This window comes from Myotis davidii, unplaced genomic scaffold (assembly GCF_000327345.1).
Source record: "Myotis davidii unplaced genomic scaffold, ASM32734v1 scaffold935, whole genome shotgun sequence".
Classification (NCBI taxonomy): Eukaryota; Metazoa; Chordata; class Mammalia; order Chiroptera; family Vespertilionidae; genus Myotis; species Myotis davidii.
The window spans coordinates 755,703-770,169 of record NW_006286974.1 but is presented as its reverse complement, the minus strand read 5'-3'; the positions used below and the strand labels follow the sequence as shown (position 1 = coordinate 770,169).

At 52.2% G+C, this 14,467-nt stretch overlaps 2 protein-coding genes across 8 annotated transcripts in view; one reads left to right on the top strand and one right to left on the bottom strand.

The window, feature by feature from the left end:
• PTPN1 (protein tyrosine phosphatase, non-receptor type 1) overlaps window positions 1-4,312 on the top strand; it is a 75,902-nt gene extending 71,590 nt beyond the window's left edge. For 6 of the 7 annotated variants that reach the window (XM_015560716.1, XM_015560715.1, XM_006758791.2 and 3 more), the window contains 2 exons: window positions 945-1,116; window positions 2,322-4,312. In XM_015560716.1, the coding sequence (XP_015416202.1) occupies window positions 945-1,116; window positions 2,322-2,345 (196 nt within the window). In that variant the 3' untranslated portion in view covers window positions 2,346-4,312. Of the gene's footprint in view, window positions 1-944; window positions 1,365-2,321 lie in introns of all 7 variants that reach the window. The other variant, XR_001513012.1, reaches the window with a different exon arrangement.
• A 566-nt stretch (window positions 4,313-4,878) lies between these two features.
• Window positions 4,879-14,467, bottom strand: part of FAM65C (family with sequence similarity 65 member C) — a 68,606-nt gene continuing 59,017 nt past the window's right edge. The window contains exons 14-22 of the mRNA XM_006758790.2: window positions 13,089-13,219; window positions 12,530-12,653; window positions 11,724-11,859; window positions 10,978-11,139; window positions 9,977-10,138; window positions 9,267-9,469; window positions 8,219-8,302; window positions 6,805-6,895; window positions 4,879-6,409 (exon numbers count right to left, since the gene is read on the bottom strand). Of these exons, the coding sequence (XP_006758853.1) occupies window positions 6,309-6,409; window positions 6,805-6,895; window positions 8,219-8,302; window positions 9,267-9,469; window positions 9,977-10,138; window positions 10,978-11,139; window positions 11,724-11,859; window positions 12,530-12,653; window positions 13,089-13,219 (1,194 nt within the window). The 3' untranslated portion in view covers window positions 4,879-6,308. The remainder of the gene's footprint in view (window positions 6,410-6,804; window positions 6,896-8,218; window positions 8,303-9,266; window positions 9,470-9,976; window positions 10,139-10,977; window positions 11,140-11,723; window positions 11,860-12,529; window positions 12,654-13,088; window positions 13,220-14,467) is intronic.

The following is a 14,467-nucleotide window of genomic DNA, read 5'->3' as shown; positions in this document are numbered from 1 at the left end:
GGGAATTTGGGAAGCTAAAAGCCAGAGGGTTCCAGAAAAAATTGGAGTTGTACCAAGAACATAAGTGCTGCTGGGTACCTGTGGGAGCCCACGTGCCCATAGACCTCTGTGCTGCGCCAGGGCCGGGTAGGGATGGCGCTGCAACCAAGTGCTCCTGCAGCCTCCTCCTGTCTCCCAGGAAGGTGGTGCTTCAGGTGGTTTTGTCAGGCACCAGATGCTGCTGGGATGGGAAGGCCCTGGATGCATGTGTGAGGCCGAACTGTGGCCAGGGCCTCCTTGATGGAGGCAAGGGTGGAGAAGAGGGGCCTGGCTTCTCATGGGCCCACGAGCCTCTCCTGACAGCCCTGGAGCAAGAACACTGCGCTCTGCCCCACCGGGTCACCATCATGAAGGCAGCTAGATGACTGGCTGCACACAGGACGCCCGGGAAAGGGTCCCCCTGGCAGGATTGGATTAGTGCTTGGGATTCAGGCCTGGGAGAGGTGGGCAGAGGGTCAGTGGGAATGTGTAGGGTCTTCATGTCAGCAGCGACAAAGGCCCTGTGGATCAGCATCTATCAGGGTGTCCTGAGAGTGTGGAAGCATGTGGGCCACACCATTGCCTTCCCTGATCTGAATGGGAACATTCTCCCATACAGCAGACTCCAGGGCAAAGTTAGCACTTGTCTTGACGCCAGTGGCTGTACTTCTCAGACCTTTCCCCACCCTCCATCACTAAGGAGTCCATAGTTCTCCTGAGCCCTGGCCTGGCTCTGAGGACCACCTGAAACCCTGGGAGGAGGCAGTGACAAGTGGGTCCTAGACCCACGTCAGCAACACTAAGCTCTGTCTGTATACATGCGACTCACGTTTTCCTAGAATTCCTTCCCCCCTCCCCCATAATAGTGTCTTTGCCATTGTTTTCCCCAGAGTGAGTAACCCATCTCTGCCCCTCTCATTCCTCAGCACGAGTCAAGACACTGAAGTCAGAAGGCGGGTTGTGGGGGCAGGTCCTACCCAGGAGGAGCCGTCGCCACCCCAGGAGGAGCAGGACCAGGCGCTGACTCACTGGAAGCCCTTTCTGGTCAACATGTGCATGGCCACGGTCCTCACGGCTGGCGCGTACCTCTGCTACAGGGTATGTTTTCACTGACGGACGTGCTGGTGAGACCATGTGTACAGAAAGCACTGGCCAACAGCCTGGCGTTAGCATTCAGTGCTGTGGAAGGATCTGAGCCAGTCTCAGAAGAAACAGATCAAAGGTTTTAAAGTCTGGAACTGTGAAGGGCTAACGAGAGAATTGAGGATTGATGCACTGGGGTTTTAAGGAGCCCTGTGGTCCCAAGAATACAAGTGTCTAATCTCAGGGCCTTAACCTATTCAGGAGTAAGTAGAGAAAATGCCAAATACATCTCTTTCTCTCTCTCTTTTTTCTTTTTTTCATTTGTTTTTGGGGAAAAAATAGAATTACAACACATTGTTGTTTTTAACCTTTATAAAAAGCAGCTTTTTGTTATTTCTGGGGGGGGGGGGGGGGGGGGAGACTAGGCACTTATGAAACTTTCTTATACCCTTAGCTGGTGTAACCTGATACACAATTTCTATTTGATTTCCCAGGGAAAGACTCCCACACTTTGAGGAATGTAGAGTCCTCTGCAGAAGAGGGTTTAAGGTATAGGACGCTGACTTGCTCAGTCACTTCCTCTGCTGTGCACAGAGCTTGGCCAGGTCCTGCCAGCTTTCCCACTTAAGAAGAAAAACAACAAAAGGCCATCTGTAGGCATTAAACCTGGCTTGTGCTTTTGCTCAGGGTGTCCCCACTGGTTTTCCCTCACTCGTGTCTCCATTGATCCCTTGTAGCAGCCATCTTGCTCATGTCCTGCCCTCAGCACCCATCCAAAAACGGGGTTCCGTGAGGACCCTGCCTCAGGGTCAGAGGTCACCACAGGGTGGGTGGCCACCGGCTTTTTACCCTGCCATTGAGATCCATAAGGAGCAGTTTCCACTTGATTTGGACTGTAAATGCCATTTCAGTAGACAGCCACACCTGAGAAGTGAGTTGCTGTTAAAGCAAAGGGAAGGGGGAGGATCAGCTTCAAAACTCTGGTCATGGAAATAACCTCACAAGACTTTTATCATTTAAAAATTTTACCTCTTTTCAGGTGACCATCTTTGAGTGCATCAGATGGTTTAGTAACACACAGTTTTTCCTTAGGGATGATTTTTGGAAGGGGTGGGGGTGGCCAGGTAGTGGCCAGGGTTTGGGGGTGGCCAGGTAGTGCCAAGTCTGCAGCTCTGCTGGGCGGGTCTGGGCTCAACTGAAAATGTTTGGTTTCATTCCAGTTCCAGTTCAACAGCAACACATAATCTGACCCACCTCCACCCCACTGCCCGCTCCACTCACAGAGCCCGCACCTGACTAGCAGGCAACGTGGTAGGTAAGGGCCGACGCACAGCATGGCCAGTTTGACGGGGCAGATGTTTGCCCTGCACTGAAACTACCCTCCCCAGCTGTTGGTAGTTTGAAACTACCCCTTTCATTTTACTCCCCCCCCCTTCTTTATGTACCAAATCCACAACCTGTCTTTTTGAGGAGAGCAGAAGAGGGTCCCATGCTGGTGGCACAGAGGAAGGTGGCCTGTGCAGGGCGGCACACGGCTTTTCCCGGGAGACTCTGCGGACTGCGTGTTGTGAGCCTCTCCACTCCATATTTATTTTTTTATTTTTTCCCCAGAGGCATCCATAGTGCACTAGCATTTTCTTAAACCAATAATGTATTAAAACGTTTTGATGTCAGCCTTGCGTGAAAGGCTTTCTCAAAAGTACAATAATAAGCCCTCAGGTAGTGCTGAGAACGTATGACTTTGCCATGAGCCCACTGTGTCAGAGAAAGGAGGACAGCTGTGAGCAGTGGGTATTTCATGACACTGTGGGTAATGTGAGAGGAGGTTTGGCATTTGTTTATAGAGCAGTGGGGTAATATATAGCGAACACTTGGATATTTAACATACATGACAGGAGATGACTGTCCGGTTACTCCCCGCCCCAGTTTTATCTACTAGAACTTTATTCTCCATCACCGCTTTCCCCATGGGTATTAGAATGCATGTTCAGTCTTGTGTCCTGATCAAATACCACGTGCTTGAAATACTTAGATCTCTGCTTATAAAGTGCCCTCGTGTATAAGTCAAATTTCCCCTTGCATGATCAGATCATTACGTGCTGTGGTTCCTAAGACTGTTGCTGAACTATTTGCTGTTCAGCACTGGAGGGATGTTTCCAGTAACAGATACTGGCCTAATTCCTGGCATGAAACTCTGGTGACTTCCTGGTGAGGTCCGGCTGGGTCCCACTGTAACTCAAACATTCCAAGGAGATGGGAAGCCATAGTCACACCTCACGCTCTGGACGTTTAGGCAAGCAGGGTCCCCTGCACACACACCTTTGGGATCAGCCTCCACTATCCCAAGTGCACACTCTTCTTGAGAAGACTGTGATTTTGAACCAAGGCAACTGTTGGAAACCACACTTGAAGCAACCTGGATGATGATGGTCCCTTGGAGTCAGCCGGCTGCTGTCTCAGTCGGGAGGGCCTTGCTGAGAGAGGCCTGTCTGCCCCTGCCCTTGAACCCTGGGGACTGATGGTGCTCACGACTCTTCTTGTGAGGGGAACTTAAGACCTCCACATTAAGTGGCTTTTTTAACAAGAAAAAAAGGCAGCTGTAGCTCATGAGCTGCTCTTTTGCCAGCATTTTCACATTTTGCCTTTCACGTGTTAGAAGCCCGTGCAGAGAAATTCTGTGGTGGGAACATTTGAGACATCGCCCCGCAGAGCCTTGTGAGGTGTGGATGAGGCTGAGGTGCCAGGCTGTAAGCATTTTGAGTTGGGCTTGTTTGTTTTTGAAGTCCTGTATATGTATGTAGTAGTTTGAGTGTGTATATATAGTAGCATTTCAAAATGGATATAATGGTTTAACCTATCTTTGGAAAACAGATGGCTCTCCATCTTGTTACACGTATGTTAGAGAAGTAGCGAGCTGCTCTGCTATATGCCTTAAACCAATATTTACTCAGCAGGTCATTATTTTTTACAATGGCCATGGAATAAACCATTTTTACAAAAATAAAAACAAACAAAAAAAGCGAGGTGTTTTGGTATAATACCTTTTCAGGTGTGTGTATACGTGGATGCATGATGGGGTGGGGCGGGGGGCGCGTCTCAGGGTCTTCTGTGATTTCACAGAACTGTCAAACTGTACAGTTTTCCAACTTGCCATATAAAAACGATGGGTTTGCATTTTAGTTGCAACAATAAAAATTTTTTTTCTAAAGAATATCGATTTGGGGTGCTTCCCATTTCTTTGCTTAACTGGGCCTACACCAGAATAGACAACCCTGCTTTCCATCCCTGCTGATGTGAGGCAGATGCTGTCAAGCAGGGTTACAAGTTTCCACATGTAGAAATCACGAGCCCTCCACGAGAGGCACAGGGGCATTTCCTGAGCAGGAGTTCATTAAACACGTCCTGCCTCAGCCCACTTCCTTCAGCGGAACCCACCTTTGGAACATAGGGCCCTTGGATAACTTAACAGACTTGCACAAGTTGTTTGAAAAGCTGTTCAGACCTCAAGAACATGCCTCTTAACCAACTGCCTGTGAGACACAGTGGTTGTTAACGCATCTCAGTACCTCCGTACGGTCATGTTCGATGTAGAATTGACGTGGAAATAGTAAGATGTGCAAAATCATGTAGTCTTCCTTTTTTGTACAAAATAAATGTAAATCTCCCCTAAAGTGATTTTTTTGGCTTTTTGTTTTGAAATAATTTCAGACTTGCAAAATGTTGCAAAGAGAGTACACAGAGTTTTCTTACATCCTTCAAGGCTTTCTGACTGTTTCAAGGCTGGCTGCTGAGTGAACTGTTTATGCTTGGCCTCCTGGCAGGATCCTGAAAGTGGGAAACCAGCACAGTCATGGTCATGTGACCACACAATACCCACTGTGGCGGCCAGGATGATAGTGCCACACCCACGGTCACTTCAGTCTGTTTCACATACCAAAAAATGGCATCCAGGCTTTTATGAAGAGGTGGAATGCCAGTGTGGAAAAAACTAAATTTGTGACTTTGGAACAGAAATCAGATGGGGCTAAAGGCCAGGCAAAGGCCATACCTCACGGTGTCTGGGTAGGAGAGAGCGTCTGGGAGCCTTAAGAGAATCCTCAGGGGACACTGCCTTTCCTACACCTGCCTGTGTGGGAGAGCCCACTCCACAGCGTCACGCTGGAGCAAGCGCACTCGGGGACAGGAGGGCAGCTTCCCCCAGCGGGATGTTTGAAAAGAACCACTATTTACTTTTTTCGGGTAAAATGAAACACCAATAAAAATTGTTCTTTTTAATTGAAATTTCAGAAAGTTCAACATATAAACAAATCAAATAAATACTAAGTTAAATCGAAAAACACAAAATATATATAGGGAACAAATGAGAATGTTTAAGTTACAGAATTCTCCGATGCCGTTGTTGATAGCCACATGTACACCCCAGGTTATCTTGACATCATTAACACAACAGCTCAGGACACATTCGAGTCTTAGACTTAACAGGAAACTAACTTTGTGTCTTTAAAGCAACATGCTGTTCAGTGAAATTTCACACCAACTATGGCGTCTGAAGCAATTTATTTAACAGGCCCGAAGTTGACTTGCTTCAGAAGTTGGATTTCACTTTGTTTAGTGAGGTCACAGTGAATGCTTTTACTGACGTGACACTCGAGGCTTCTGCTTTCCTTTGTGCTCTTGAACATGGTGGAAAGACGGTCCATGGGCAGCGGTCTGTCACCAGGCATTTGGGCCACGGCTCAGGTTAAGAGTTAAATCAGAACCCCTGGCTCTGTACACTGGAAATGCCTGGACCCACTGCACGCTCCTTATCAAGCTCATAGGCCTGCCGGCCTCCGCAGTCCCAGCATTTGTTGAGCCAGAGGTGCTGAGCCAACTGACTGCAAGGAGACAAGGTCACCTTGGAGCCTTTTATTCCAGGCCTCAACTCCTTCATGGCATGGCTGGCTCTGCATCTGGGGAACAAATTCTCAAAGCCAACAGCTGATCGGTTGGTTGAAGTGGCCGGCCTGTGAAGTGCTGTACATCCCTGTGCTCCTGTACAAAAGTCCCACTTGCTCCCTGGGGCTTTATAACTGATCTGAGACTCGGAGCAACTCTGGACAGCTCATCCTTCAGGGGCGCACTCCATCCTCAGCTCGGCCCATGTCAGGACTGGGCAGCAGCAAAAACAAAGATGCCAGATTTGAGCTCATCCGCTGAGGGTTTTTTTAAAATATTGTGATTTCAACATCTGCCTCCTGGAAAAAGGCTTCTCTTTGTTCTGAGCAAAGTTTGTCCATTTTCTCAAAAGCGAAGCGTCCTTTTTCACCTGTAATATTAAGATGATTTGTCACCAGATTGTTCCCTGCCTTGGATGGCCTTGGCAGTTACTGACACCTGGGTCTCAGGGGCATTGGGGTGCACCTAATTGGCCGACTCGTGCCTCGCCCTTTTGTCCAAGACAGAGTCTACTGAATCATGTCCCTTGCACCTGCTTTCATTCCCAAGAAACATAAACTGACGTTTGAGGAGGAAATAAAGCACTTCTTGCCACCTTAACCATGAAGGAAACTTGCCTTGGCCAAATGCAGTTAAACGGTTGCTATCAATGGCCATCCCATGAGCTAATTTTCCTCTTTTGAGAGCTGGCCGTGGCTGCTCCAGCACCATCTTGCTAAGGACCCGGGGACCCCGCTGCACATAACGATTGATGGCGCACTTTACCGAATGACAGAGTGGCTTCCCGGGCTGCCGCTCGCACAGCCTCCAGGTCAGATTGGCACAGGCCAGCAATCTGGTCAATGCTTTCGATGCCCTGCTTAGGAAAAAGAGGATCCATTAGGAGACTTTTTTATTATTACTGATTTCAGAGAAGAAGGAAGAGAGGGAGAGAGAGAGAAACATCAGTGATGAGAGAGAATCATTGATGGGCTGCCTTCTGCCCGCCCCCTACTGGGGATCGAGCCCACAACTTGGGCATGTGCCCTGATCAGGAATCGAACCGTGACCTCCTGGTCAATAGGTCGATGCTCAACCCCTGAGCCATGCTGGCCAGGCCATTAGGAGACATTTCAGGTAGCAGGTAGAATCCACTTGTAGAAGCCTGCAGGAACAGCCCTAGCATGGTCTGGGGCCCGATTTGTTTTCTGAAGGCTCTGGGCTGCTCCTGTGGGCTCAGGTTCTTCCAAAGCACCAATGCAAGGGTCTCATTTTTCAGTCCTGACACCTGCCAGCAAATAGGCCACTAGCATTGATGCATAGACAGCTGGCAGGCCCATCTTGAAAATGAGAAGACCTGATGCCCTCTGGACCTTGCTACCTCCTCCCTGGTCTCCCAACCATTCCCTCCAGGTCAGACTAGGAGCGGGGCAGTCAGGGGCCTGGATTCGGGACCCCTGACCCCAGGCTGCTCTCCAGGGCCAAGGAACAGAGTGCACTTCAGCACCGTTTACTGGGAACCCTGACTGGCTATTTGATTATAACCAAGCCATTCAGAGTGAATGGGGTGTTTCATCTGTGCTGGACTATTTTTCACCTAGTAAATAGGCAATTATTTTTTTAAATGAGAATTCTAGATGTAATGAGGTTGAAGCTTTATGCTTATAATGACATTATTTATAATAAATGGATAATGAACCTAAATTATCTACAATAAGAGTAGGGGAGTAGGTTAAAGTGTAACTTTGATAGATCCTTTATAGAAAATTCCAAGGCATTACCAGTCTAACACAAAATGTTATTATTTTGTTCACTGTTTTTGAACTATAATACCAATTTTCAGTGCCCACACATCCCCACAAGCAAAAAGGAAATGTACCAAAATGTCGGTAGTTTCCTCTGTTAGGATGATGGGTGATTTACATGTGTTTTACACTCTTTTTCCTCTACAATTAGCTTTTAGACATTTTTAATCGATATTAAAGAAGATGATGCAGGAGTTCAGAAGTGAATTTCTGGAGCCAGCTGCTCTTCATCAGAGGCAAAGCAGATGCTCCTCTCAGGCCAGCTCTGAAGCTCCCTTTTTGCGAGCAGTGATTTTTATTATTACTGTTATCTTTTTGGTCCTGGTGGAAAAGTTTTGAACTAACTTTAACCACAAGCAGGCTTCCCCGTCACCGTGAGGACAGGTTGAACTCACCCGGAGCTGTTTCAGAGCCACGCATGCAGCTTGCTGGAGTTTCGCATCATTCTCGGTCAGGGCGTTGGTGTAGAAAAGCAAAGCCTGGGGAATGAGGCTGCTGTGAATGAAGTGGGGAGGGTGCCAGAAGCACAGTCCACGGTGCCCACGGCTGGGCCCCCAATTGCTGGCAGTAAGTCAAGCCCTGACCTTTTTCTAAGCAAAAATCAGGCCATGATCCATTAATCTCTGGGCCAGGTGCAAAGTCCCGAGATGTATACTACTGAGCTGCTCTCTAAAAACACTGGTCTGGTGGCAATCGAGTGCGGAAAGCTCTTTTCGTCTAATGTCTATGAAATGCATTCCCGAACTGCTATCTAGAGGAAATGCTAACAGGATCGGATGTTCGGCCGGGACAACAGAACTGAACACACAGACGGAAAAGCATCTCCCCTCCCTCACCCTCTTCCAGTCACAGCTCTGTCCCTGCCCCCTTGGTCACATGACCATGGCCAAGTAAGTCACTTCCTCTGGAAAATAAAGTTGGCACTTGCTTCACAAAATTGTTGTAAGCACATGGGGATGTGCCTGACCCTCAGCGAGCCTGAGGCTATAGTCAGACCCCAATATTGCCCTCCTCGGGGGCTGATATCTTAAATCTAGAATAGTCACAGGTCCAGGAACCTAAAAGGCATAGGGGGTCCAATTTCTTGGTTTTCAAAAAGTGGAGTGAACACAACCAGCCAGCCACACATTAACTGCAAGTAAATGAGGATGACCACTCGAATTCTAAGAAACATGCACGTGACATCTCCAAGACCGAATAGATAATGTTGCCTTAGAAACACTGAGGTGAGAGATGTGGGTGGCATGTGTTCCTCCCAGGCCTGGTGCTGCCGATGGCGATGGCGTGAGGAGAGCTGTGTTCATGTTTGGAGCATCCCTAAATCCAAATACCTTGCGGCAAATGCAGCCCCCGTCACACACACCTTGGTCTTTTCGAGAGAGAAAGCCTCCCTCCCTCCACCACACCTACGGCCAGGAGGCTGCCACCTCCCCTCATGCATACCTTTTCCCGAAAGCTCTTGTTCTTGGCTGCGCTGGCCAGAGACGCGCTGGCCGCCCTGCACACCTTGGGAGGCCCGTCCAGCTGGAGCAGGGCCCAGGCCCTTAAGGTCTGGGGCAGGGGCTGGAGCTGGCCCAGCCGCTTCCCCTGCAGCTTCCGGACGGCCTTGGCCTGCCCCGTGCACTGCAGCTCCTCCACGAGGGTTACTGGAAGAGACGGGAAAGTGAGCCCGCGGTCCCCTCTGATGGTGGCTGGGCTGTCCAGCTGCAGGTTGGTTTGGCCATGGCATTAGCCATGGAGAAACAAGTCCCAGATCAAGCCCATGTAGTCACCAAGGCCCATCTGAACTGGCTTGAGCAGGGCCTCCTGGAATCCCTAGGAAGGCTTTCTAGCAAGGGATCCAGTCCGCCCTGAAAACCAATACAGCCCCAGCCCAGACTTCAGGGTCGCAGGCCAGTCGAGCCTCCCATCATAGCCAGCTGTGACTTCGGCTCTGTGCTGAGAGAAGCCATCTTCCCCTAGAGCTAATCTCATCACAGGAGCTGAATGCGGGGTCTCATTAAATTGGGGTTCTTAAAAGAACAGCTGGAGGGGAAAGATGCAGTGGTTCTTCAGAGCTGGCTTCCGGGAGCTGGGACAGGGGCCTCCACGGCTGGAGTCCCTTTGCTGTTGCACGTGGCTGTGAGGCCACCAGCCACGCTCCCAGCCCCTACCTTCCTTGGTGAGCTGGGCAAAGTGCTTCTCCAGGTCCGAGACGCTCTGCCTCTGCAGGTAACTGTGAAACTGGAACCAGGTGACAGTCTGCTCCTCAGGGAGGCCAGCTCCGGGGAGCAGCCCACTGCAGCTGACCACCTGCTCCAGGAGCCTGCGGCACGCTGGCAAGGAGACACAGCACGGGGCTGTGAGACATGGAGACCTCGCCCCCTAGGAGCTTCTTAGCTGGCGAGGCCAGGTCAGCTTAAAGTAGGGTTCTCAACCTTCTGGCCCTTTAAATACAGTCCCTCATGTTGTGACCCAACCATAAAATTATTTTCGTTGCTACTTCATAACTGTAATGTTGCTACTGTTATGAATAGTAATGTAAATACCTGATATGCAGGATGGTCTTAGGCAACCCCTGTGAAAGGGTCATTTGACCGCCAAAGGGGTCGCGACCCACAGGTTGAGAACCGATGGCTTAAAGGCTTTCTGAGGGCATGTGGGTGGGTGTGCCTCCCTGCATCGCCTGTGCCCGGTGAAGGAGGGGGCTCCAGGTGGGGTCGCACGCAGGCCGGACGTGGGTGGTCTTGGGGGCACAGCCACATGGCTGGGGCCAGGACTGGGAATATGCAAGCAACTGAGCAGCCCAGGTGGGGGTCAGAGCTGCTGACAGCCAGCTTCTGGAGTATGAGTGTCACCTCCAGCTGTGAGCAGGAAAAGCTGTGCCTTCTGAGCCCACCCTGTGGGGCAGATAAAGGCTTGCCTACCTTCCATGAAGGTTCTTTCTTAACCCTTCAAGGCTCTGGTGGAAGCCATGGACCCTGCCCCCAGGAGAAGGCCCAGCCCACTAACTGCAGGCTCACAGCCCCCTCGTTCTCCCCAGCAGAAGGCGGTGTTCGCAGTCATGCTGATGCCATGAAGACACTCAGGGGCAGCTAGCATGGCGGTGAGGCCGCTGTGGCATCACTGAAGCCCGGAGACGCGGGGCAGCGTCTCTGGGGAGATGGGGAGTTACCTATTTCCAGTTGTCCCGGGTACTTGCCCCGGACTCTGTGCAGGAACGTCTTCTTGAGCTGGTTCAGGAGCGTGGGGGCGGGGCAGGCCAGGACCCCGCCGGGCTCCGTGCACCCTCTCCACAGCCTCAGGCAGCCCTTCCTCCGTGCAGCCTGCGGAAGGACTGAGAGCCCAGGCTCAGACCCGACTGCGCGGAGGAGCGAGCACAGGGCCCAAAGGTTTCCCTCCACTGGGACTGGAGGTCGGGAGCTGAGGGGTGACATGCGGTGTCCTTTTCCCACACTCCACGGTGACAGAAGACAAGCAGCTTCAGCTCTCAGCACCTCACCCGGGTCACCACCCACAGTCCTCACAGCAGCCCGGGTGACTCCTGTCACCAGCCTGTCCTCATGGACAAGGGGAGGCCCCGGGGCAGAGGCCCAGCTGGGGTCACAGCTGCTGTTTACGTGAGCGCATGCTGTGCTCCTGGAGTGTGTCCTGAGGATGCCTTCACCAACCCATTTCCCGGATGGGGAAGCTGAGGCTCAGAAGCCCAGAGTCACCCAGCTGACCACAGAGCAGGTGCCTCTTTCTCCAAGGCTGTGTGGCCTCCCTTCCCGCCCCCACAGTGTCTCTGAGCCCAGTCCAGCCAGACACCCCGGGCTCCGGTTAACTTTGGACGTCAGGAAGGGAGACAAGCTCGCCTGCCCTCGAAGCCTGTCCCTGTGCGCCATTCACATGAGCAGCCGGTGGTGGGCCGTTACTTACTCTCTTCCACAGACGTCGCCTCTCTGACCTTCTCAAAATCCAGCACAGACAGAGTCTCCAGAACCTGCTTTTGCTGTGTAGCTTCTTCCAGAAGGCTCTCCCGGACCATCCTCGACAGATTAGGGGAGGCCAGTTTCTGGGAAGCAACCCACATGGTCCAGGTTAGCACGGACACGCCCTCTGATGTCAGTCGTCACGACCGTGGCCCTCAACGGCCTGGGCCCATCTTTCCTATCCCTGTGGTAGCTCCTTGGCTGTCCCCTGGGAGTGCCCCCTCCACCACAGTGGCTGGGACACAGGGTCCGACTGGAGCTGCCACGGGCGGCCTTTGCCACCAGCAGGGACCAGCCTGCCTGAGAGCAAAGCCAACCCACACAGGAAAGCAGAGCTGAGAGAGAGAGGCCCAGGCATGATGGCATCTGAAACCCTGGATCCAGCCGGGCCTGAAGCCCACCTCTGGGCTGGTCAATTCTATGAGCCAATGGATTTTCTCTTTGGGTTGAGCCAGTTTGGATTGGAGTTCTGGCTTCTGCGACTGAAGGCCTCCCAGCCACTGCCTTTGAGTCAGGGCTTGGGCTGTGTAAGAACCACATGACTCCCCCCGGCCTGGCCTGATGCTTCCCCAGGGGAACCTTCTCAATCCCAATGGCTCTCAAGGTGTGGGCCTCTGGCCCCTGCACCGTGCTCCCTGCCACCTTCAAGGTCAGCCCTTCCCAGAGAACTCCCAACCCCGCCCCCCCCCACCGGGTCCCCTGGCCAGTCCCTCCCTTTCCACCTCACCCCCCTGGCCCCAGGCCCCTTAGCACCTGCAGCAGAGCCTTGCAGACTTGGAGGTGGACCGTGAGCAGCGTGTCCAGCTCGGGGGCACCAGTCGTGAGCTCCCGGGATGACTCTCTCAGTGATGGTGGTGGGGGCCGGGTCCTGTCCTTTCTGAGTTGAGTGGAGAACTGGGTGACCGTCTGGTTGGGTAGAGGGAACCCGCCCTCCCGGGAGAGCTCTGACCAGAGAGACCAGGGTGCTGTGGGAGCTGAGGGTGGACGGCCATGCAGAGGGGTCGGGAGCAGTGACTGCTGCCTGTCAGGTCAAGGTTAGAGGCTCTACTGTGTCCTCCATCATTATGTATTTTTTAAGATTCAAGCCCATTGCTGGGAACAGAAAGCTCGGGGCTAGGCCAAGCTATTCTCTTCACTGGTCCCTGGGGACCTGCTCTGTATCAGGCAGTGGGCATGTGGGGGTGGAGGGGGGGCACAATAAATCATTAGAATAAATACCTATCGGGCAGAGGGAGACGTAGGCAGGAGGCGGATAGGAAGGAAGGAAGGGGCTAAGGCTGGTCACCTGGTCAGTGCTGGCGGGAGCACTCACCGGGGACCCTGGGGACCCCCAAAAAGGGACAGCTCGTGGGGGGCAAAGTCGGCGTTGAGGAAGGCGAAGCTCTCCAGGATGCATTCCATCAGGCTCTCGGCCGAGCTGTGCTCCCGGCGGCCTCCGCGGGGCTGTGGACGGAGCAAGACCTCAGGACAGCCTTCCCCACCCCCCACCTCCGTCCAGCACCCCCACCTTAACAGCGTCCCCCAAGCGGGCGATGAGCACGGGGCACAGCACTCCCCAGGCAGCCTCCCGGGTGGCATGTGACAAGGTCTGGTGCAAAAGCTCAAGGGAGACAGATCTTAAAAGTCTCAACTGGTCACAGACACCCACGGGGACAGGGCAAGAGACAGGAGGGCGGGAGTGGGGGACCATGCAAAGTAGGAGAGGGGGCGCCCTCCCCAGAGAGGCAAGCCGCAGCTCCAGCTGGCACCGGCCACTTCGGACCCTGGGGCCAGTGTCGCTAGATTGTTCAGTTTTCTAAGGAAAGCTGGAAACCTAGAGTTTGTGGGAGGCTGCCCCGTTTTTAAATATTGACGACTGATTTCAAATTAGTTTTAAAATATGGTGTGAGTCAGGCCGAACGCCTCTTCAGGAGGTTCAACGGTGCCTGCGGATCGCGGGGAGATGTGGAAGGAGAGGCGGTTGGAGGCAGCGCTGATGGAGGGGTGCGTGTCGGGGAGCACGTTGGGCTGCCCCTGCTCCGTCCTCGGAGCCTCCTGGTGGCAGGCCTTAAGCATGCATGCGTGCGAGCCTCGGTCTCCGCGGTGCTCTATAAAGTCTCCGTGACCCCTGGGTTGTGATCTGGAACCGTTGCTCCACGGGGAAAGGCAGAAGCTTCGAGCCTCCGGTCACATTTTCACCAGCGGCCAGTGTGTAACCATGTCTTATGTGTGTTTCTGTTTAAAGACATCTTACTTCATATGCATTGTTTATTTCTAAATGAATTCAAGCCAACAGCATGTAACTCAGGCCTAACCCACGTATGTTCTCCGGGAGGCACATCACTGCCATCTTCCCTTAGGACACTGGCCAGCACTTCAGCCCTGCCCTGGGGGACTTTAAAACAGATCAGTCACCAAAAAAAGCACAAAAATATAAAAAAAGGAGCGCTAAATAGACTGCAAGGGGGACGCACCTACAGTGAGGGAGCTGAAACAAGACGGCAACGGCGCCTGGTTCAATGAGCACGTCAGTGACTCAAAGTTTCTGTCACTCTGCACCTGACAGAACCATGAACATTGATTCTGGGGCTATAAATACATTTTTGCAAGTAAATGAATTCACAAAAAGAGAATCCCTGCATAATGAGTATGTATGTAAATACACACACACGTACACACACATACATGTGTGTATAATTTCTCTTTAAAAAA